This window comes from Lipophrys pholis, assembly GCF_963383615.2.
Source record: "Lipophrys pholis genome assembly, chromosome: 12".
Classification (NCBI taxonomy): domain Eukaryota; kingdom Metazoa; phylum Chordata; class Actinopteri; order Blenniiformes; family Blenniidae; genus Lipophrys; species Lipophrys pholis.
The window spans coordinates 7,456,234-7,480,587 of NC_137641.1; the positions used below are offsets into that span (position 1 = coordinate 7,456,234).

Below are 24,354 nucleotides of genomic sequence, written 5' to 3' on the forward strand. Positions count from 1 at the left end.
AAGGCAAAAGATTTGCTATAAAAACAGCTAACAAACATCTGCAGCAAATGCTTAAAGAGTCAAACTGTTTATACGGTTAAAATTGCTGAAATTACCACAAGGGAATAAAATGCTATTTTAATCTAAATGGATAAAGCAACTAAAGTAGCGGAATAGCTCACAGTAAAATAAAATAAATCAAAGTTTAACCTTCTCAGAATGGCCAGGAAAGCTCCAACGGCAAAGAAAGCCTAATATGATATGTATTGTTTTATATTTAGTTATGGAACTCAATAAATGCAACATAAGAGCCAGGTTTTCTGTTTGATATAAAACTATAGAAGCAGCTTTTTAAGCTGCATTATTACTTATTTATTTAAGCCACCTTTTCTGTTCCTACTCACCCAAAAATTTTGACTTTGTTTCAAATATTTTCCAGATGTGATACATCACTTTTTAATTGGATTGTATTTAATTGGATTGTATCTGTAACTGATGTTCGACGTTATTCGATCCTTCAATCACAAATATTACATCAACATTCAGCTGAGATCAGGGTTGGTCAGAACCCATGAATCTGAACTCATGTTCCCACCAGTAAATATGCATAATAAGTCATTTATTCATGAACAGATTGAACAGATATTTATTTTCCGACTGGTTCTGTTGTTTGGTTCAGCCTTCCTCCCTAAAACCTTTAGAGAATCAGCAAAACTACAAATTAGGAAAAGAAGGTCTCAAGCTGCAGCTCCTTCGTTCATGTCTTCTCTTCCCTCTTCTTTGCTTCCACTTCCTCTGTAAAGCTGAACATTTTACTGATTCTGGTTGAGACTCTCTATCTCTAATTCTGTTATCTACTGGCCCAGTCTGGCCAGAGGGATGGATGCCATCTGTAATCCATTTATCAGAGCCGGCGGCCGGGCCGCCGTCCAAATGACAGCTGGCGTTTAGCGATCTCATTACGAAGAGCTGCAGAATATTGTATGGAAATATTGGTGTGTGTGTGTGTGTGTGTGTGTGTGTGTGTGTGTGTGTGTGTGTGTGTGTGTGTGTGTGTGTGTGTGTGTGTGTGTGTGTGTGTGTGTGTGTGTGTGTGTGTGTGTGTGTGTGTGTGTGTGTGTGTGTGTGTGTGTGTGTGTGTGTGTGTTTTGGGGGGGTGGGGGGTCCTGGGAACTGGACTGAGGGACGAGCACAAAGGGGATAAAATACTACATCCAACCTGTCCTCCAGAGTAAAACAAGATTAATAGTTACACTTACACCAGAACAAAATCCAGGACGGCTTTTCTTCTTTTAAGGCGTGATCTAAAATATGTATCTCCACTGGGCACACTGCAAGTTATCTGGCACTGGCCAAGATCTAAAACCGTATTTTTGGACATGATCGATAATTTGTCTTGTGTTAAAGGTTATTTACTTATGTTTATTCCTTGATTTTACTGTATAATCCTAAATCTGTATTTAAGAATTATATTTCAAGATTGTTTCATAAAATAAAATCTACTTGCTGCACGGACAAATAATTTCACTAGTTTTATGTCATTTTCCCAACTTTAGTGTTCATGTCTCATATTTGAGCAACCCTTTAATACAGTGCAGTTATCCAGTGTGACTTTACCAAAGGGCTCAGGTAGCATTTGTTCAGCATCAGGGTGCTAATATTTCATTACTTTAAAAAAAAACAAAAAAAAAAACTCGGAAACAAATGAATGAAATTGTGTTTTGAAAGCCAATTGAATTCTGAATTCTGTCAGCAGTCAACACTCCTGCACAACGGAGTTAAAGTTGCATGACAAATGACACTTAAATGGTAATAAATCAGGTTGAAACTATAATTGATTTAATGTGTTTTCCCGTTATTTGGCGGCAGGGTGCAACATAAATGATGCCTTAACGATGAAGCACAATAGAACTGCTTGGAAGTTTAACTTTATTTAAAAAAAATGTTTTATTTCATTCATTGTGAAATAATAATCAAAATAAAATCAATACACTAGAGAACAAAGGTTTCCAAAGTCCTGAATGAAATCGGGCTGAAAGAAGATTAACTTATATACTCTGCCCCTTGATCTCAATCAGTTTCCATTTACTATTTAAAGCAAACAGAAAATGAGAAACAAACAAAATGACTATAAAGTCCGAGAGGCCAACAAAAACAACAACAAAAACACAGATTTTCATAAGTCATTTATTTTTATTTTTATTATTCTGATCACTTTTTTAAATCAAGCATGTGTTTTAGACTCCTTTCAGTCTTTTGACTCAATTTACTGAAATGCAACTTTCCCTTACTTTTGGTCTCTGCTGAAGTTTGAATCTTGAGATCGTAGTCGAGCTGGAGCATATGCTGTGAAATAGAGTCACAGTAATCTTTCAGTTTAAGCTTTAAGGCTTTTCTTTGTTGTTTTTCAGAGTATACCTGATGAAAATGTTGATATTTCCTCAAAACCAGACAGTTACTTGTGAAAAGTGACCACAGTCTAAAGCTAGAACCAATTTAAAGCATCATGATATCTCAGCTCAGGTCTCAGTGGAGTATTATGTCCTCTACTCTTAAGAAATTTCTAAGTTTTACCATTTGCTTGGTGTTTTGGCCAAATTGGAGTCTCTTGCAGGCCGGTTTCTGCCCACGGACCTGATGTTTAACATCCCTGGTCTACAGCCCAAAAAATTACAGGTTAAATATTGTGTAACATCTTACAACCGCAATGACAATGTCCGCAATGTTCCTACAAGTGTAGCACACAACAGAAAAGACTTTACCGTGCAACTGGAATCATGCTGTACAACAGAAGCTCACCATAAAAACATGATCTCACTAATATATCACACAGGGACAGCGACCAACTGTGATGTGCAGTTCAAATGAAATCGTACGACCGTGTCGTGTCAACAATTAGAACAAGAACTGTCGCTTTACAAAGAGAAGAGAATCTTTAACTCACAACCTAAATTCAGCTTTTAACATCAGCTTCATGTTGATTCAGACTATCTGAGTTAAACTGAATAGATAAGTAATTGTTACGTGTGCGTGCGTGTGTGTGTGTGCGTGTGTGCGTGTGTGCGTGTGCGCTTTTCCTCCTGTAATACAAATCCATAACAATGCTGGGCTCACTCATCCAGAGAGAGAGGGAAAATGAGGAATAGAAATCAGAGGGCCAAGGCATCGGGACAACACACACACACACACACACACACACACACACACACACACACACACACACACACACACACACACACACACACACACACACACACACACACACACACACACACACACACACACACACACACACACACACACACACACACACAGCGCACACAGAGTTTTTATGTAGCCCTTATTGAGCCTTTGATCCAAGGTGTGTAAGGAGCTCTCATCTCCTACTGTGATACCACACACACACACACACACACACACACACACACACACACACACGTTTGAATTTTACACTCAAAAAGAGGTTATTTTGGGGTTGTCTTGTGGAACACAATGAGGGCACGCCCACATGTGCCAACACACACAAAGACACACACTTGCAAGTATCTGAAATCCTCTCAGAGCTCTGTGTGTGTGTGTGTGTGTGTGTGTGTGTGTGTGTGTGTGTGTGTGTGTGTGTGTGTGTGTGTGTGTGTGTGTGTGTGTGTGTGTGTGTGTGTGTGTGTGTGTGTGTGTGTGTGTGTGTGTGTGTGTGTGTGTGTGTGTGTGTGTGTGTGTGTGTGTGTGTGTTTGAGAGAGGGGGGGGGACTAAATACTCGGACAATAGAAGTGTGCCTGTTCAGTTGTTATCGGCTCAGTGGAGGCTCACAGGCCTGCTGTTTATTCTTCTTCTTTGAAACCGGCTTTCAGCATCAACAGAAAGGAAGAAAAAAAAGCTTCCTCAGTGTTTCTGCCTCCTTCATTCAAAGAGTTAGAAAATGAGGAGGGAAAAAAAAAAGAAACTGTTTGCTCTCTATGTCTCTGGTCTCTTCATGGTTTTAGTGTTACTCTAACTAGCTGCTGTCATACTATTGATTTTTTTTTTTTTTTTTTTTTTAAATAGAGTTTTGTTATTGCCATGAATATCAATCAAACGTTAACGCCCCCACTTCCATGCTGCAATGTCACCATTCAGTTGTTTTCTTGGAGCTGTTGATAAAAAAAATACACTGACACACATGAAAAAGCAGCAAACCACGTAAAAACACAAATCATATCAAGTAGCTTTTTTCAGACCACCTCAGTTTTCATTTGTTCACTTGTCTCCCTTGTTCACACTGCAAAACGGAAAACTTTCATTGTGTTTTGGGGGTCCGCTTCCACGACAGCGGTGCTCGGATCCACTCAAAACACAACTTTTTGAAAACGCTACGTCTCCATTAAAACCTTTCTGAAACGCCGCTACTGCACATGCCTGCCACGGCCGGAGTAAAACCAACGTTAGCCTCCAGAGTGTCATGAGTCCCAGTCCAGGTTCTCCTGGGACTTAGTAGTTTTGTAGTTGACAGTCACGAATGTCATGTACTCCAGCGGGGGGGGCAACCAGTCAGAGACCAACTGCCACAAAAATGACCGTGGTACTACAAAGAGCCACATCATGCAGACATATATTATCTAAGCCAGATTTATTTATTACACACACACACACACACACACACACACACACACACACACACACACACACACACACACACACACACACACACACACACACACACACACACACACACACACACACACACACACACACACACACACACACACACACACAGTATTGTTAATGTTTATAGCTTATTCTTTCATTACATAAACAACCAACAGCACCCACTAGTGGTCCTGCATGCCAACTACAAAGTTTCCCGGCATCCTGCCGTTTCCGTCGAAATGAACATCGTTTTCAAAAGATTGCAGTGTAAATGCAAAACTTTTCTGAAACAAAAACATACCGTAAAATAATAGAATTTCACTTTTTTTGTCTAAACAGGGCATTAGAGCGAAGGTGTCCAGGCCAGGCTGCGTCCTCCGGTCCCCTTTTTTGGTCCGCAACAGATCGGGCCCATATATCAGAATTTCCCTTTAGTACATTGCATCATCTCGATCTTAATACTTAGTGGACCCGTCTTGAAGACAGTTGCTTCTCAACAAAAACCAGAGAAAAATTTAAAAGTGCTACTGTTAAAATGGTGTAGCCTGAAAATGTCACTTCTCGTGAGCGGCCCTGCCATTTTTATATTTTCCAACAAATGTTTGGATCTAAAGTGAGAGAAGACATAGCAGTCTGTAGGACTTTGTCCCAGAAGATGATTTTGGACACATTTGGAACACTACATCAAGCTTATGGTTCTTTGTGTCTCTTCCAGGCTGCCTGTCCAACCTCCCTCCAAACGCCAAGAAGATCTCTAACTCGTATGAGGAGCGCCGCAAACAGGCCACGGCCATCGTGCTGCTGGGAGTCATCGGGGCCGAGTTTGGGGCAGAGATCGAGCCTCCAAAAGGATCAGGACGAGCTCGGACTGGCGGTCAGGCACCTGAAGGCTTCGGACTAACGAGCGGAAGCTCGTCGAACTACTCACTGGCCAGGCACACATGTACGTACACACACAACCTTTAACGAAACGTTTTTTTTTACAGCCTGCCTGGGATGAGAGATCATGTTAGGTACTCAGAAGTGATCATTCCTTTAATTGAACAGTTTGATTTCAGATAGAGAATGCCCCAAAACTCATGGTTTGGATTGAGCACAAAAACTCTTGCTTATCCTTGGAGCTGAGATTGAAGAAGCTTTCCTCTTATTAAATGGAGAATTTACTGTTGCAAATGAACTGTAAAAAACCTTAATATAGTACAGTGACCAAGCAGATGAAGAATCTAGTCCTGTAAGTTGTTTATTATTTAAGGCAGTGCTGCTATACTTAATACTTAATCCCCCGCTTCAAATCTAAAAAATGCTTTTGTCCACCACAGTCTCTGATTTGTGTTATTATGAAACCAAACAGAAGAGGAAACCTTAAAATTAAAGCAGTGGACAGTTCCCCAGGTCTGCTTTTGATTCTAGAGGATTCTGCTTTTGTGAACACAAACCTCAGTCTCAGGCCCTGCACACGCCACCAACCAAATTCCATCCATACGTCACTTTGAACATGGGTCAACACAATGTAGTACATATGCCAGGTCTTTAGGGGGCGCTGTGACTCTCCAAATACACCAAAAATAAAAGAAGACACAGAGACCGCAAACAAGGGAGAAGAAGAGCATCCTCCTGCTCCTCCTCGTACTTAAGAAATCCCACATATTGCCTCATCAAACCTCGTAGTACCAGGAGCTCCTGCAGCTCGACCTGGAGCAGGTAGTCAGCCGTTGTTGTGGTTAAGTGACATCGTGGAGAGGGTTGCGGTGCTGGGAGAAGGGGGCGATGACATCATCGTTTTTGGCAGATGTGCGTCTTTGCCTGTCCTCGTGTTAAAGCCGAGCCAGCGTTTTAGAATTTCCCCCCTCTGGAACCTGTGTTCAAGAAAAGAATAAATACATTTTCGTGCTCCTAAACGTAAAACCACGTTCTCCTGTCAACAGGCCCTTAGTCTTCTCGGCCTATAATGGTTTCCCACACCACGGTTTGGAAACTGATTCAAGCCAATGGTTTCCAGTCCATATATGCAACTGATGGGACCTTCATCAAGCCCTGCACAGCTCCATCACCAGCCTCAATTTGAATCAAGGAAACGTAAAACGCCTGGATTCATACTATTCAGAAGGGGGGGGGCAACAATTCTTTGATGTTTAATTTTTGTTGAAGTTTAGAATACAGCATTGCTTAAATTTTAACCAGGTTTTTCTGAGAAATTGAGAAAAGTTTATCTTAGCTTCAAGACATACATTTTGTGTTTTATGCTCTGATTTTTATTGGCTTCTTCTTCCCAAACCCATTGGATTCATGGCCGTAATGATCAGCTTTAAGTATGGCAAGGAAAACTACAAAAGAATGGCGACTGATTTCCCAAGTAAAAAAAATCAGCGGAATCTCCATCTTTGGAAGAAATTTGGAAAAACATGTCCAGTTTCAGACAACATCAAGAGCTGTTGTTTCATTGTTGATTTAAAGATAATCATTCGTTCATTCACCAGTTTAATATCCACTGGTTTTTTTTTGGTTTTTTCTGACTCAACTTCACAAAGTAAAAACTTCAGTGTTGGATTAAAGGTGAAGAGAGAGATGGGATTGATTTTCACCTACCAACCCTGACACCTTAAGGAGCTTGGTCCTGTCTCACACACACACACACACACACACACACACACACACACACACACACACACACACACACACACACACACACACACACACACACACACCCTGATCCCAGCCTGTGCCCTGCTGTGCCTGCAGCGTTGGACCTTGGTGGGCATCAAACCTGCACTAAGCAGAGCTGCTGATCCATGCTGCTGCTCCTGCGCTCTGATTGGCCGCCTCTGGGGGCATCCGCCCAGCGACAGAGCCTGTGCTTGCACTGATAGGCCATGGAGCGTGGTGCACAGTGGGCAGCTCACCTGTGTAGACTCCTTCTCACACACACACACGCACACACACACACACACACACACACACACACACACACACACACTAAAATCCTCAATCTGGCATTATCAGATGAAGCAACTCCAGATTTAATTGATCCCCTTGAGCTCCGCCCCCGGCACAGTTTGTGGACATTTTGGGCTCTTTGCAACACAACTACTGGTCACTGGGACCCCCAAGAGCATGTTCCTCTCTTCATTATCATCAAGTAAACCCATCGCTTGTAGAAAGCAGCCGCTTTCATTACTGAGTCGGTCTTTCATTGTAGGGATTGAGATTGATGATTTTTGCTGTTTGGCTGTTTTTGTTGTTTTTGTTCACAGTGTCTGCATTCCCATCTTTTCAGAATCATAATTAAGACAAGACCTTTTTTTAAAAATAATAATAATTTGGGATATATTTCTCCCGTTCCGTCACCAGATTCACTTCTTATAAGGAAATTGACCATGTTTGGAAACTTTTGCATTTGGAATAACTTTTATCGATGGTGATCACAAAATGCACTGTTCTGCTCAATATTGATATAGGAAGCTGTATATACACCATGTTCAAATTTTTATTGTCGTCTGACAGTGTACTGCACAATTTGCATCATATCCAATAAGCTCTTGAATATATAAAATGATCACCATGTCAAGGGAGCCAGATCTTTGATGCTTTCTTCTTTTCACAACCAAGCAGCTTTAAAATGCAACAACACCTGATTGAAAGGGCTAAATTGAAATACTAGTTTGGTAGTTATGTGTTTTATGCTTAAAATACTGCTTGTTAAACTAAAAATGTAGTCATATAAACAAATTACACATAACATAAGTCACTTAGTGAACTGATCAACTTTGATAAAGGAATATATTTTCTATATTATAGGATTTGCTGTCTTGCTCTGATCAAAGCGTTTCTCTCCAGTCACTTTACTTTGAAAACATACTTATTTATGACAAATTGTGCCTGGACAAAGCATTGTAAACATAATACAAAGCTTAGTATTTCCTATCCAAATCATAACTTATAGGACATTAGTGCTTAATAGCATGAAACTAAGCATGTAGCTTTTGACACTTTTATACTAGAAATGATTAAATGCATTTATAGATAGATAGATAGATAGATAGATAGATAGATAGATTTGTTATTCTCATTGTAACAAGTACAACAAGATGTATAAGCAGTCTTAAAGATGTAAAGCACAAAGTTGAAAAGCGCTATATAAGTGACGGCCATTTACCCTCAATGTTTGAGCAAGTCTGGCAACAGTTTTACATCTGCTGACCACTCCGAATGCTCCTATGGATCCAGTTCTTTAACTCCTCTTATTTTGTCATCATATGTTGCCTTTGACTTCCCATTGAGCTTTTCAAGGTATGGCCCAACTCCTCTTTCTTTAGCCATTCCATGTTATTTTTAACGTAGCAGTTAGCGCTGGCAGCCAGATAGTACAAAAGCCATTGGCCTTGTCCGTGTTGTTTTGACTGTATTTCCCAGAATGCTTTGCATCTTGAAGATGCAGTCTTCCGTGTTGGTCACATGGTCAGGCAATGTCTATAGGGTTATTTAGAAATAGGAAGGGTCATGTTTGGTTAAGAAACATGGAATTCATTCTGTGGATGCGCGGTGCTTTACACATAATTTATTTGCCAATACATGTTGAACTGATATTTCTTTTGTCAGTATTATATAATAATTCTAAACATATTCCATTGCAGTATGTTGAAGCCACTGTGCACTGAAGGAATTCTTAAGGGAGAAAGTGACTTTGTTTAAATACCCAAAAAACATTCATCAAAAACACTTCAACCTACACAGTTAACATAGGAAATGGTGGGTAGTTTAAAAACACCTGAGATTAGTGTTGTTTTTTTGCTCATGTGGGCAAATGAAAGATAAAGACTATAATTGAATCCGAAGGTAAAACGGCAGCTTCCCAAGTGTCCACAAACACTTTCTAAAAGAAGATAATTAAAGAGATCAAGAGTAATTAAAATCTGAGCGCTCATAGTAACTCACAGTAATTGTTGAAGAATAATGTATTATGATGATATAGAAGTTTCAATTATAGTAAATAGTGGATTAGTTACGGTTATTTGTTTTAGTATTGCTCATTATCCATCAAAGGGCTTGATTTATCCAGGCTTATTGTAGTTTTTCAAAATTAATCATCATTGAACATTCAGTATCAAAGTCTCTGATCATCTGGATGTCCTCCATTGTCTTCGTAACAAGCTTACAGTGGGATTGGATTTGGGCTTTCTTGATTAACCTAAAGAAAGTTGTCAATTGTTTACATGTCGGTTTGAGGCCTTGGTGAAAATAGTCTTTATATCCTGTGAGGTAAATTGTTGTTTAATGGATCCTTCACAGATCACTGTGACCCTTGGTATGAAATTTTAAGCACTCGTCTGTTTCCTGCCTTCGTCTTTCTTTTCTTTCCTCATTTTGTTGTTTTTCTCCTCCGTTCCACTCACCGATGCCCCCCTCCACCCCGCCGCTCTGTTATGAAATTGAAAGATGGATGTGTGTTGTTGGCATACAGCGCAGCGTGTGATGAATGAGAGCTGTCCGCCCAGGGAGAGGGAGGGTACAGTAGTCTATAAGGCCCACTATAGATTGATGTTTTTTTATGGTGTGGGGTGGAAATGTAGGGGAGATGGAGAGGGGAGATTGAGCTTAAGGATAGAAGGAGAGATGGAGAGATGGAGGGATGGAGGGAGGATGACAGAGCGAAGAGAGGATGCTGTGGGACAAACTGTACACCAGTGAGCAGTCTCGGGACAATAATGCTCAAGGTAAATGTCAAAACATACCCAAGCGTCCCCTGTGAGGCCCATTTGCTATGAGCCATGGCATTTTCAAACATTCATGAGAACTGATTGGAAATTGAGTTTTACTTTGTATTATAAAACATTCAGAAGGCAAAGACCAGAGAGCTATGAGTGCCTGCTGTCAATCCAACAAGAGGGAAGTACTCTGTGCTTGGAATGGATTATTTCACCAATACGTCCGACTGACAAGTGGAACCACTTCTGAGAAGACTCAGATTTGACCACGCATACAGAGCTGGCTGACCTGACATCTGGTGACTGTGGAGCCATTTTGAGTCTATTGAAATCATCATCATATTCCAGAACATGATTGGATCTTGGTGAGATGGTGTGTTATCCTATTGGGAGTCCCCATGGGAATGTCATTACACTGCTCTTGTAAAGTGTTGCATGTGGTCAACAGCAAAACTCAGTGTCATTGAAGCTGATGGGCATGCGGTGTGGATAATAGTAAATTAACTGTAATTATAGAGTATATTTTAACCATTTTCACTCTATCTGACTCGTCTCACCTCAAATATTACAGCTGCTTGCCATGTGTTGGCCCTTCCGTTGGACTGATTAGGGATTATTGCATTTTCAAAAGAGATTGTGACACATGGACAGACAGAAATGGGCATTGAATTTCCAACTTTGGGATTGAAAGACGACTTACTGCGATACAGATGCCAAGAACCATGTCTACGTACCGTCACACAAGCAGCAGCATTAACTGAATTGTTGATATGAGGAAGGATGGATACATGCTCTCATATTGTTGCCATCAAATCCCGAAGAGAGGATATGAATGTGGCAGCAGACGCTCACCAGACCAACCTCTTTCTTCCTCATTCTGATGCTCAGTTGGAACTTCAACTGCACATCTTCAGCATGTCTGCATCCTGCCATGTGAGTGACTGATTAGATATTAATGTTATTGAACTAATAGTAGGTGGCCAGCTGGTGAAGCTAGCTGCTTCAATAATGTAGTGGGTGGCTCAATCAGGTATTCTTCATGTATGTAGTGATTCCCAAACAAAACCGTTCCTCTTCTCCTTCGTTGTTTTAATGTGTACACATTTCCAGCTCACAGTCTTTCTGTATTTGTTTTGCCCTCTCGGTTTTCTCCCCCCACAGCTGCTCCGATCCAGCTCTCATCCACTAACCAAGTCCCCACCATTGATTTACCTTCATCTCTCATTTAGGTTGAAACAGAGGAAGAAAGGGAGAAGGGGGGGGGGGGGGGGGGGCATATGGAGGAAAGAAAGCACAGAGCTTGTTAGTGGTCGTTTCGGCTTGGTAACTTTCAGACGTCACCGATCTGTCACTATTTCACACACTTCTTCTCCTGTCTGCTTCCTCTGTCCTTCTCCACCACCTCATCGCTCCCTTTGCCTCGTCCACCTGTGCTAATCACTCTGTGTGTTAATGTGACACGTTTACTGCCCTAACTAACAGCTCATTATGGCCAATGGATGCTTTGTCAATAGCTATTGGTTCAATTGGGCTCCAGCCTGCCTTTAAACAAAGATGCCCGGTGTGAGAAATGGACCAGAGTGTGGCCCTCTTTTACTTCCTGCCTCCTGATTGCAGAGGAGGGGCTGTAAATTTGTAACTCAATTCACCCAATTACAACGCAGGTTGTTAACAGGCGTTTTTAGCTGTCCATCCAAAGAAAACCAGAATCCTAATAATCCTGAGCTAATGAAATCAGATTTAGTTTCCATTGGGTTCACACACACACACACACACACACACACACACACACACACACACACACACACACACACACACACACACACACACACACACACACACACACACACACACACACACACACACACACACACACACACACACACACACACACACACACACACTATCGTCATGCTACCTACAGGCATACTTAAACCCAACAAAAGGTTACCTTGTACCTACAACCAAGTATAGATAAGTGTCATACTTTGAGATAAAAATACATATTTTCCACTTGTTTTGATCGTTCTGTGCATTGATGCACTAATAATGTCTGACAACATTTTTTCGGAACTCCATTTTTGTGTTGTAAAAGCATCAAAATATTTAGCTGCTGAACTGTTGAATGTAAGTAATGCTGAAGATTGAAGAAGGGAGATTCTTTTTTTCAATCCTTTTTTTATTAAGATTTTACATGGTTCACATGTTCCTCAACATAGCGACATTTTGCCTTTGCCATCCAATTCGTCTGTAAATTACAGTTGAATCACCACAATACATCCAAAACTGTATAAATAGTACAGAGATGATCGATTGCGCCTTCCGTCGTACTATAATGCAATCTGTTGATACCACATTGGAGCTAAACTCCCTAGAACAGGAATACTTGGGTGTACCTTTGTGATGTAAACAAAAAGCTAAAACTGGGAAGGACATGAGTAAAGTGGCATTCAATTTACGATTACATGAAAGATTGTCGTACTGGAGTAACTAACATGATCTATCTTTCCCATCTTTTAAAGCAGTGATTCTCAACCAGGGGTCTGCACACCCCTAGTGGTTACGTGGTGTAATTGCAAGGGGTCCGTGAAAATCAAACATCTCTTAAAAAAACGTCCTATGACAGGGGTCCTCAATAGGCGGCCCACGGGAGCCACCTGTCTGGCCCGCGGCGGCCCATTAGCTGCACACCAATGTGAAATAAAGTGCGATTTGTGGGTGAATAAATACACTGCTCTACCTGTTTAATCCTCATCCCACACCATAGTCGAAGCCAGAGTCGATGTAATTATGTCAACGCGTGCCCTGCTCGGACGACCCGCGAACCGCACGTCATCCAACAGTGAGTCAAAATTAAAACAAAGAAACAACATGACCTGCAGCGTGAAAAAGGGAAAAGCATCAGTTGAACTCTGACGGGACTGAAGAGGTTAGTTTTATATTACCGCGCCACGCTTGATCTGCACGCAGACCGGAGCTGTCAGCAAGGTGGATCATCACTTCAACTCTCTGCATGCAGCCAGCTATAAATGCAAACTCCCTTCCAAAAAAATCCCACAGCCGCTAAACAGAAAACACAAGGTCATACAAGCCCTCTGTGTCTACGGTATGTCGACATTGGCACAAGAGAAGCAACAGCAGCATCATCGCTTGTTTCATGGAACCTTGCCAAAGCTCAGAAACCGTTTTCTGATACTGAGTTAATTAAAAAACAAATAGCGCAATTAATATGGTTGATGAAGTTTTAAGTCACGACTAGAAAAGAAAGAAAACAGTTGTGGAGTTGTTTAAGGTGCGTTTACACATAACGACGACAAGTTTGGCAAGAATCTTTATTGCTGACCGCGGATCACGATTTGGACATGAATTCTATGATTCAGGGTCGAGGCGTCACGCCGTCACGGACAGTCGCCATCTTTTATCATGAGTTACAAGTAAGAGCAGGAAACGGTGGGGGATCATCACAAGTCATTACGCACCGTCAGCATTATTGTTCCACGGTGTTGCAAACTAATATGCCCAAAGCTGCGCGCTGCGGTGGGCTGCTGTGCGTTGTTGCGCATCGACACTTTCACTAATTCGTCAGGAAAGTGGCGAATCGGGAGAATTTGTTCTATTCAGTTGTGGATTTTGCTATGAGAGATGTGGCGCACCATGCACCAGAGGAAATGAGTCACCATCTCAGGTGCGTCTCGTGGAGGCAGGTGTTCGCCCAGGGCATAAAACAAGTCAGGTCCGCAACTGAGTTCAAAAATACATGACTCCACACACACCCCAGTTATTCTACCAGCAGCTACTGAACAGTTCACACACTCCAGATTGCTCAGCATTCAGAGAAACTCCATGGAGTTGATCAGAGAGGAGGATGCTGCAGGGAGCGAATGCTGTCACACTGTAGAACACATCAACACACGTCACAACTAATCCACATGCTCAGTTGCAAACTTCACAAATACAGGTGATGCTTGATATTCTTGGAAGATTCATTGGAAGCCAAAACAATGTTCCAGGAAATATCAGGAATGTCAAGCCCATTCAGACCAGCTTTGTACAAGAGCCAAACCAAGAAATTTGAATCGTCTGTCCGGACTGAGCAGAGCCAGTTTCACTGAGTAAAGAAAGGGTGCGTTGTCCTTTTACCAGCAGTCATAATGGCTAACAGCATTATCACTGCCGTACAGCTCTTACAGTCTGTGCCCCATAAGGACATAGCACAAAGATGCTAACACAGTTAGTGCTCTATCAGTCACTGCTGGTATATAAAAGTCATGCACAACAATGCTAACAGAGTTAGCCTTTAGCTATGTCTTTCAGAGCCCCATCCACAGGTCTTGTGTGTCGATATAAACCAATAAGGAAGGGGCTTTGCCACTTAAGACAGGCTGATGATGAAATGCCAGGAGATCCAGGTGATGAGATTAGCTGTGTGTGTGTCTGGAGACTGGAGGACCTTTAGAGACACCACAGAAAGATAACTCAACTATCTTATCAGTCATATATATATATAACATTTCAAGTGAAAATACAGAAGACAGAGTCTTCCTGATTAGTCTCTCAGAAGAATTATGCAACAACAGTACAGTCCGAACTTCATATTGTCTCTGAATGAGACATGCGCAAGTGCTGTTAAACCTTCATTTTAAAAAGAGTAAATTCAGGAAAAACATGTTGAAATCGAAATCTTGAGTATTTAAACATAATTTTTTGGAGTTGTTCTTTGTCGTGGTGGAGACAGGTGAAGACGGAGACAGACCAGGAGGAAGGTGTATGAGCGTGTGTGTTTGGGAGGAGGAGGAGGAGGAGGAGGAGGATGTTATTGAGGCGTGGGGGATATTTTCTGGAGTCCTAATGGTCAGCCTGTCCCCACAGAGACTGGCTCAAATGTCAGGTCAGCTATGAAGTGACCTCCATCCCGCCTGCTGTCTTTATCCTCACGCTGTGCGTGTCTGCGCGTGTTCGCGGAACAGGATTAATCCTTTCAATAAAAATTGTTTTTTTTATTGGAAACTCCACACATTCGTAGAGAATTATGACTGTCAAAAATATCCAAATAATCAAATCTTGTGGTATTAATCTTAGTGATAATGGGCTGATCCCTAAAATAATGTGTGGATTTGCAGCCGAGTTGGTACAGCATTGTGTGCTACTCAAAGAAAACCAGCTGTCCCTATTTGTCCCTGCTTCCTACCATAAGGTGGCAGTGTTGTCATATAGTCTCAATTATTCTTTGTAGTGAAGAAGTAAATCAGACAGGAAGCTGAATAAACCTGCCCCTACACACTATGAGATTTTCAGCCGTCGCACCAATCGTGGGAGAGTTGTGGCAAAATCTTTGCTCTTGGCTCTAAATCTGTGGTCCAACTTCACACTGTGAGGCCTGGTCAAGGACGGTCTTGCAGCCAAAAACAACCTGCGATTAACATCAGACAGGATTTGGGATATTTGGGGTGATCGTAGCTACTGCTGTGACCTGCGGCCTGTTTGTTACGTTTGTATGTGGGGTGTTTTGTTGAAAAATGAAAGACCTTCACAGTAAATGCTAACGTAAATGCTAGTAGATGCTAACAAGTACTTCAAGTTGCCTTTGTAAAATTAGCATCTCAAGTTAGCCTCTCTTTCCGAGCCACGACCACATCCATATTCTCCTCCTCCTTCTGTTTGGGAGTTCTCTCCAAACACATAAATGCCACAACGGCAAGGGCTTCATTCATGTTTATGTTTAGTACATGTTATACTTGCATATCACTTATTCTTGCGCAATCACACCGACTCATGGCGACAATTCAGCTTGCGTTTCATCTTTCATTCTGTACACAGCAAACTTCATGATGTAGCCCAGGTTTTTTAGATTTGTGTTGAACAGTGTGGCTATCTGTGGAACTATAAGATAAGAAACAAATGATGGGTTGGACAATGGCAGTCCATCTCCTTTGAGTTGCACAAAATGTTTTAGTCATAGATTTTGAGAAATTGCGTGATATACAACCTTGTCTACAGGATATTAATAGATTGTGATATGTGACATCTTAACCATGTTTTGTGATATGTACATATAATATAACCTGATATCACCAACAAACAACTCTAAATTTGGTGAAAAACATATCGTCTTCTGGGAATCAAACCAGCCACTCCTCGCTAATGGCACTTGCACCCATATGAAATGAAATGGGTCACAACCTCTCAGCACTGCTGTCAGGGGACTTCAGTCATGTTGCTTGTTGATCATCTTTTAGTTGGAACTACAGCTTTAAATTAGCTGTTGGGTCTGAAAAACCAGTGCAGCTTTGCCTCCTTCAACAGGTCCGTTTGATACCGTATCTGACATCCAGCGGGATGATCTGGTTACTGATTGGTGAAGGCTGTATTTTTCAGACTATAAGTCTTGTTTTAGATCTTGTAGTTACGTCTGGGCATGAATAGATAAATGAGACTTGTGTTTTTTTTCTCTGTGCTTGTCCGTGTTTCATACACCGCTGTGACTTATTATGGTCCAAGAAATATGGTATTTGAAAAAACGGCGCTTACACTTTATAAGTGCTCATGATTTTAATGCTGATGTATGTGATTGACATTGTGCCGGTATTATTGGGTGACTTACAGACTTCAGCTTCACCAACATGCAGAGCTGATCATCATTAGATACACCGTTTACAGGGCCAAAAAGAGCCGGAGGAGTGGTAGTATTCAGCAGTTTGACTTTCAGATCACCTTGGCTTCAGACATGCTCTAGAAATGAGCGTTCTTGAATTTTAGGGGAGGCCTAAGACGTTGTAGGCATGGAGTGTTGTGATTCTCAGACCCAGAGATTAATAATTTGCCTGTATCCAGTCCAGAGAAGAATGGCGGTATTGCTGATGTTGATCTTATTGATGTCCAGACTTTAAGAACTGTTCTTCATCTGGATCTGGCTCTGGCATGAAGAAACATCTTGAATCACGAGAAACTGACTGAAAATGTCCAGGGTGAAGTTAAAGCTGGCTTTACAGACTGCATGTGTGCTTCAGTCCAATGATTGCTGCCCAACAACGGGAACTTTGTGGGACTACTTAGGAAGACCCTTTAGCCGCTGTTCCACCACGCAGTACGTTGCGGAGCGGGAGGTTACGGTATGACAAAGCGCACCCAGGACCAACTCCGTCGCGCGGTTCTACCATAGAAAGTACGGTAAAAATGTAGGTGGGGTTGTGAACGACTCGGACAGGGTCCAGCGAAGAACGGGGAAGCGGCCGGCAGCCGTCCGAGTTGTTTTCAGTGACTCAGGTTAAACTTTCTCATTGTAAACAGCAGCGTCCAGCTCCTGATGAATTTCCTCCTCCTGTTCCTGACGAAGGAGCGTCTGTATCTTGTTAAAAGACCGCAATGTTGTGTCGCGCGCCGACTTTTCAATAAACCCAGTTAACAAATCAACCAGTGAGCGCAAAGCGCTGTATGTAAACAACAACAGGAAGGTTTACGGCCGAGGAAATAATTAAATATTGTGGGCAAGTCGAGAGTGACTATCGTCACTACCAATCAGCAGACGGCTGCGTTGTACATCCTCCTCACAGACTCCTCACAGACAAGCTGACTTGGTTGTATCATAAACGGTATTCAGCATCATTGGTTGGTCCAAGCTGAACCTGCTCTGATGTTACTCCTCTTTTCAGGTAAGGCACTGACGTTCCTCCTGCTGCAGCCGCCCAGCCCCAAGCTGCCTCCACACAGCACCATCCGCCGCACGGCCATAGATCTGATTGGCCGAGGCTTCACTGTCTGGGAGCCATACATGGATGTGTCGGCGGTGCTCATGGGACTGCTGGAACTGTGCGCTGACGCCGAGAAACAGCTGGCCAAGTGAGTCCAAACACATGAAATAGTCAGTCAACTCAGTAGGATGACTGACTCTGTGTTTTCTTAAATGTTTCTCTTTTAACATCTCAATTGAGAACAAGGTCTCAACATAAAAATGACAACCGATTCTGCCAAAAAAGGGGCGGGGCCTCCTGCCAGTATATCTTTCTACACAGGAAAATTATAAAAATAGTGTAACATCTCTGCAGCTGTTGCAATGTTAAGGTTTAGTGATGATGTCGTGTTGGTTCCAATTCTTTTGTGTAACCTGAACTGTTACTTGTTAAAGCGAGTTGGTCTGTGATTGGCTGAGCGTGGAGAAGGGGGCGGGTCAGCATGCGGAGACTCTGTGTGTGTGTGTGTGTGTGTGTGTGTGTGTGTGTGTGTGTGTGTGTGTGTGTGTGTGTGTGTGTGTGTGTGTGTGTGTGTGTGTGTGTGTGTGTGTGTGTGTGTGTGTGTGTGTGTGTGTGTGTGTGTGTGTGTGTGTGTGTGTGTGTGTGTGTGTGTGTGTGTGTGTGTGTGTGTGTGTGTGTGTGTGTGTGTGTTCGTCCGGTCGGAGGAGATTGAAGGAGCAGCCCTGTTCTCTTCAGTAATAAAGCAGCTTTACAGACAAGAAACTGGTCTTCCTTTCCAACGTCTTGCGGGACACTACAATAGTACTGCGTTGTGACTTGGATAAGTAACTTTAATCTGATTACTGGTTTGGAAATCGTAACGTGTTAGATTACTCCTTACTAAAAAAAGTGATCATATGAGAGTAACGGTGTCTTCCTTCATGTTGAAATGTAACTGGCCCACATGAGTTGATCGTATTCAGGCTGAAAGTGGAGCTGGACCAGTCCGGTCAGACGAATGCTGATACGTCTGCTGTGGCCTTCGGTCTGAAAAGAGACACCAGGCAGTAGCATGTTTTACTAAAACCACACAATACTTCAACTAAAAAAGCAACAAAAGGGGCTGGCACCCATCTCGGAGCATTTGTAGGTTCAGCATGTTGAATAAGAAGACTTCAGCTCATGGCCAGGTGGAGCCGGGGATCAAACCTTCAGGACTGGACGATGATGCACCAGACCACCAGACAAAAGTTTGCCTTGGAGGAGATGAACAGAAATATTTGGCACTTGTTCACCTCTGCACTTCTTTCTGGCCAGCAGAGAATTGAGGCATGTTTTTTTTTAATACAAATTAGACACTTGCTCCAAGAAACTCCACATTAAAACTGATGAGTTTTAAAACGCGGGTGATTCCACTTTTATGCAGCGAGTGGCAGTAGTGAGTCTAAAGGTTGTCTTCAGTCCACGTTTTGAGGATTACTGTTCAATTTGTTATTAGCTTGTAATTCTAAAATCTTTCATCTTGTTGTGTTTCTATTCCACCTGAGCTCTGGATTAGACTACAGGCTCGTCAGCATGCTATAACGTACCTGCAGTAACACACTTCAGTCCGATAACTTTGTGATTTTAATGAGCTATTTTTTTAAGCTTGAAAATAAATCACATACTTTACACATTTAACACGTTTAGGCTGATTGAAATGAACGCTGGTGTGAACACACACACACACGCACACACACACACACACACGCTCGCGCGCGCACATTTCTTGATCATGTATAATTGATATTGTGATGTCTGCAGGTGTTTGTTGTTGCCTTCTCGTGTTAGCGAGGCAAACAGCACGAGGGCTGATCAATGACATGCCCCGTAATCACATCACTGCGTTTTAATATACTCCAAGAGAATACAGTAATACACACCCACACACAGAGTGTTTCTTCCTCGCAGGCAGTTTATTCGCTCCTCAGAGAAAGAGAGAGCGACGGGCTGAATGCATTACCGGCTGAAAGAGTGTATGCACGCGGGCGCTGTCGGCCACAGGATGTATTTCCATGCAGCTGACTCGCAGCCGGGCTTTTTGTGCCTCGTGCACTCGAACAGTTGTCAATACACTTCGTGCGGCGCTGTATGTGTGATAATCCCTTTTCAATAGGCGGAGGTTTGAAAAAGCCCCTGTTGTTGTGAGCGCCACACACACACACTCGGGCAATGTGTGTGTGTGTGCGTGCATCACATTAATACATCAGATTGACACAGACATTATTTGAAAGTTAGATTACAAGTTACTTTTTAGTTACTTTCAGCAGCTGCTGACAACACCCCCCATCGTCTCAACATAAAGATGACAACCCATTGTGCCAAAAATGGATCGGGGCTTCCTGCCAATATATCTTTTTACTCAGGAAAATTACAAAAATAGTGTAACATCCCTGCAGTTATGTTTTTGTTGCAATGTTAAGCTTTAGTGACGATGTCGTGTTGGTTCCAATTCTTTTGTGTCACCTGAACGAGTTGGTCTGTGATTGGCTGCGAGTGGAGAAGGGGGGAGTGTGTTCGTCTGGTTGGAGGAGATTGAAGGAACAGCCCTGTTCTGTTCAGTAATAAAGAAGCTTTACAGACAAGAAACTGGTCTTCCTTTCCATTGTCCTGCGGGACGCTACAATAGTAGTGCGTCGTGACTTGGATAAGTAACTTTAATCTGATTACTGGATTGGAAATAGTAACGTGTTAGATTACTCGTAACTGAAAAAAGTGATCATATGAGAGTACTATGTTACTAATTAATATGTATGGGCATCACGGTATCTTATGCACGTTCCAAGAGCACCATCCGGAGGCTCAGGAGTGGTCAATCTCAAGCTGTGCTCAGCAAGAGTGGACATCCTCTGACCTCGAACGAGGAGATCCTCCGGAGGTGGAAGGAACACTTTGAGGGTCTACTGAACTCGGGGGTCATGCCTCCCTTACAGGAGGCAGGGCCTGAGGCATCTGGTGTGGCATCGTCCATTTCCCTGGTGGAGGTTACCAGGGTGGTAAAAAAAACTCCTTGGTGACAAGGCCCCAGGAGTGGACAAGATACGCCTGGAGGTGCTGATGGTGCAGGTCTGTCCTGGTTGACACGCCTCTACAGTATTGCATGGACCTCAGGTACAGTACCTTTGGACTGGCAGACTGGTGGTGGTCCCCATTTTCAAAAAGGGGGACTGGAGAGTGTGAGCCAATTTTCGAGGTATCACACTTCTCTGCCTCCCTGGGAAAGTCTATGCGGGGTTCTAGAAAGGAGACTCCGACCGATAGTCGAACCTCAAATACAAGAGGACCAATGCGTATTCCTTCCTGGCCGTGGAACAACGGACCAACTCTTCACCCTCTCACAGATTGTTGATGGGGCATGGCAGTTTGCCAATTCAGTCTACATGAATTTTGTGGACTTGGAGAAGGCTTATGACCATATCCCCTGAAATGTGTTTTGGGAGGTGTAAAGGGAGTACAGAGTACCGGAACCGCTGCTGCGGGAAATCTGGTCTTTGTACTCCCGGTATGAGAGCTGCCTCCGTATACTCAACGCTAAAACATACTTGTTCAGGGTATGTGCTGGACCCCGCCAGGGCTGTGCCTTGTCACCCCTTTTGTTTGTATTTTTCATGGACAGGGTGTTGAGGTGCAGCCGGGTGCAGGAGGGTATCATGTGGGGAAGCCGGAGAGGTACGTCTCTGCTCTTTGCGGATGATGTCGTCCTCCTGGTGGCGTCACATGAGGGCCTCCAGTGTTCACTGGAACTGTTTGCAGCTGAGTATGAAGCAGTTGGGATGCAGATCAGCGCCTCCAAATTTGAGTCCATGGTCCTCTCATGGAAAAGGATGGTATGCCCTCTCCAGGTAGGGGGGTGAACCTTCCCCAGGTGGAGGAGTTTAAGTAACTTGGGGTCTTATTCGCAAGTGATGGGAGGAGGGATCGTGAGATCAGCCACAGGTTCAGACAGGCGGCGACAATCATGTAGTCACTGTAGTGGGCCGCTGTGGTGAAGAGGAGCTGAACTATAAAGCAAAGCTCTCTGTTAACTGGTCGGTCTACATCTCCACCCTCACCTACGGTCATGAACTTTGGGTCATGACAGAAAGAATGAGATCGTGGGTACAAGCGGCCAAAATGAGTTTTCTCCACAGGGTAGTGGGCATCACTCTTCGTGATAGAGTGAGGAGCTCAACCTTTCAGAAGAGACTCAAAGTCGAGCTGCTGCTCCTCCACATTGAGAGGAGCCAGTTGACGTGGTTCAGGCATCTGATTAGGACACCCCCTGGTCGCCTCCCTTTAGAGGTCTGTCAGGCACGTTCAACTGGGAGGAGGTCCCGAGGTCGGCCCACGACTCACTGGGGAGATTATATCTCTGGCTTGGCCTGGAAACAGCTTGGGGTCCCCGCCGAACAGCTGGAGGAAGTTGTGGGGGACATGGATGCCTGGGTTTCTCCGCTCTCTATACTGCCACCGTGATCCCAAACAGACTAAGCAGGAAAGAAGTTTGATGAATAGATATCTTATGCAAGTGATACTGATGTGTTTATCTTTTAGTATCTCGGCTCTCCCTACTTCATGTTTACGCCCAATATTGTGGTTTTGTTGATGAATGCTCCGCTAAGACTTAAAGTTTATGCGTAACCCATCCTGGTTAAAGTTACTTCTATGCTGGTAGCATCCAAGGAGCTGCTAGGGGTCAAAGGTCATGCTCAGGGACCCCTCGTGGTGACGTGGGTACAAGTGTCAGTTGTGAGGTTTGAACCCCTGAAAACCAGCTTGGTTCTCTGACTTCTTTCCATTTCGTGCTGGTAAACCAACAGCAAACAGATAACAAAGGTGGTGTGATGTTTCCAGGCTGTTATATCAAGTTTCCTCACACAAAGATTACTTAAAAAAAATAGATCCGGGGCCTTTCTGTGTGGAGTTTGCATGTTCTGTCTCTCTGCAGTCGCACCCCAAAGTTCTCTGAAATGGTTTGTTACCATAATCTAAATGAAGTCTGTCTTTTACAGAATATGTGGGTTGTTATAATGCTTGTCAATTTAAATAACTACTTTTTCTTTACATGACTCAAAGAAAACAAAATACCACAGAAAAAAATTCAACTTTCAAAACTTCCAATTCAGTCCAACTGTAATCTCCGGCCAAGGTCGATGCGTGTGTTTTGATGTGTGTGTTGGTGCTACCACAGAGATAATGTATGTTTTCAACTTGCAGAGATAAATACATCTCTGTACATGGTGTGTTTTTAATGTCGATGGTTGCATTTCTCATGCAGAGAGGAATGAATGTTTGGTGCGTCAGGCTGCGATAAACACACGTTGTCAGCACAAAACGGACCCTGTGTGATGTTTTAGTAGAGAAACACAACGATCCAAACACTGCAGGTCACTTCTTAGAAAAGGTGATCCCGTTTGATTTTTATGTGTGTGTGTGTGTGTGTGTGTGTGTGTGTGTGTGCACACAAACGTTTGAGGCTGCCGCTCAATTTTTCTGTAACAATCGGGAACAACTCTTAGTAATACCTGAGTGTCCCTGAACGCATCATGAAAACACAGTGAGAGTTTGAAGAAGAATTATCCGGCAAAAAGTCCTTCAGTCAGTTTGGTTACCAGCATTGAAAAAACAATTTGAAAGGAAAATATCTTTAAAACCAGTCGGCATTAGAGATGTTCACTTCAGTCAATGGTTCCCAGAGTGAGGTACGCAGCCCCCTGGGGGGCCTCGAACCCACTGCAGGGGAGGCAGCTCAGCCATCTTTTAAGCAACGTAAACTTAAAAACCCAACTCGTTAAACCACAGCTCGTAGTGTTTTCTCTCTCTCTCTCTCTCTCTCAAACCTCTATATACAGAGAGAGGCAATTTTGACAAAAAATGGTAAAAATTGAAATGTTAAAGAGCAGAAAATGTAAAACGTAATTCCACTGATGATGTGATTTTGTTCAAATGGAAATGGTGATAGTTCCAAATCTGGTGGAAGTTGTTTGAGTACAAGTACTCCTACTACTGCTACCTTTTAAGTATTGTGCCATTTTAGCATCAGTTAGTTTACAGTTTAGCACATGGTTAAACTGAGTTCAATCTGTTGTAATAATCTGAGGAATATTTTGAGGTTACATCAACAAACCTTCTGTAACTGGATCCTCTCACAACTTCATGAAAACCTTTCTCTTAAAATGACAGCTGGGTTTTAACACTAAGGGCAAATTAAGTGTTTCTGTGTAACAGCTCATAAAAATTCTGAATATAATTGGCTCTTGGATATTAATCCATCCTGTCAACAGTCTTGGTTAATTTAGAAGTTAGTGCTCCTCATGGAGACACTCATAGCTCCATGACGCCTTACATCTCGATAAATATTTCT

The 24,354-nt window shown here is 42.8% G+C and overlaps 1 protein-coding gene across 3 annotated transcripts in view; it reads left to right on the plus strand.

Moving 5' to 3' along the window:
* wdr7 (WD repeat domain 7) overlaps positions 1-24,354 on the plus strand; it is a 124,370-nt gene that overhangs the window by 79,607 nt on the left and 20,409 nt on the right. For all 3 annotated transcript variants that reach the window (XM_080477221.1, XM_080477222.1, XM_080477223.1), the window contains 2 exons: positions 5,319-5,546; positions 17,955-18,141. In XM_080477221.1, coding sequence (XP_080333347.1) covers positions 5,319-5,546; positions 17,955-18,141 — 415 coding nt within the window. The remainder of the gene's footprint in view (positions 1-5,318; positions 5,547-17,954; positions 18,142-24,354) is intronic.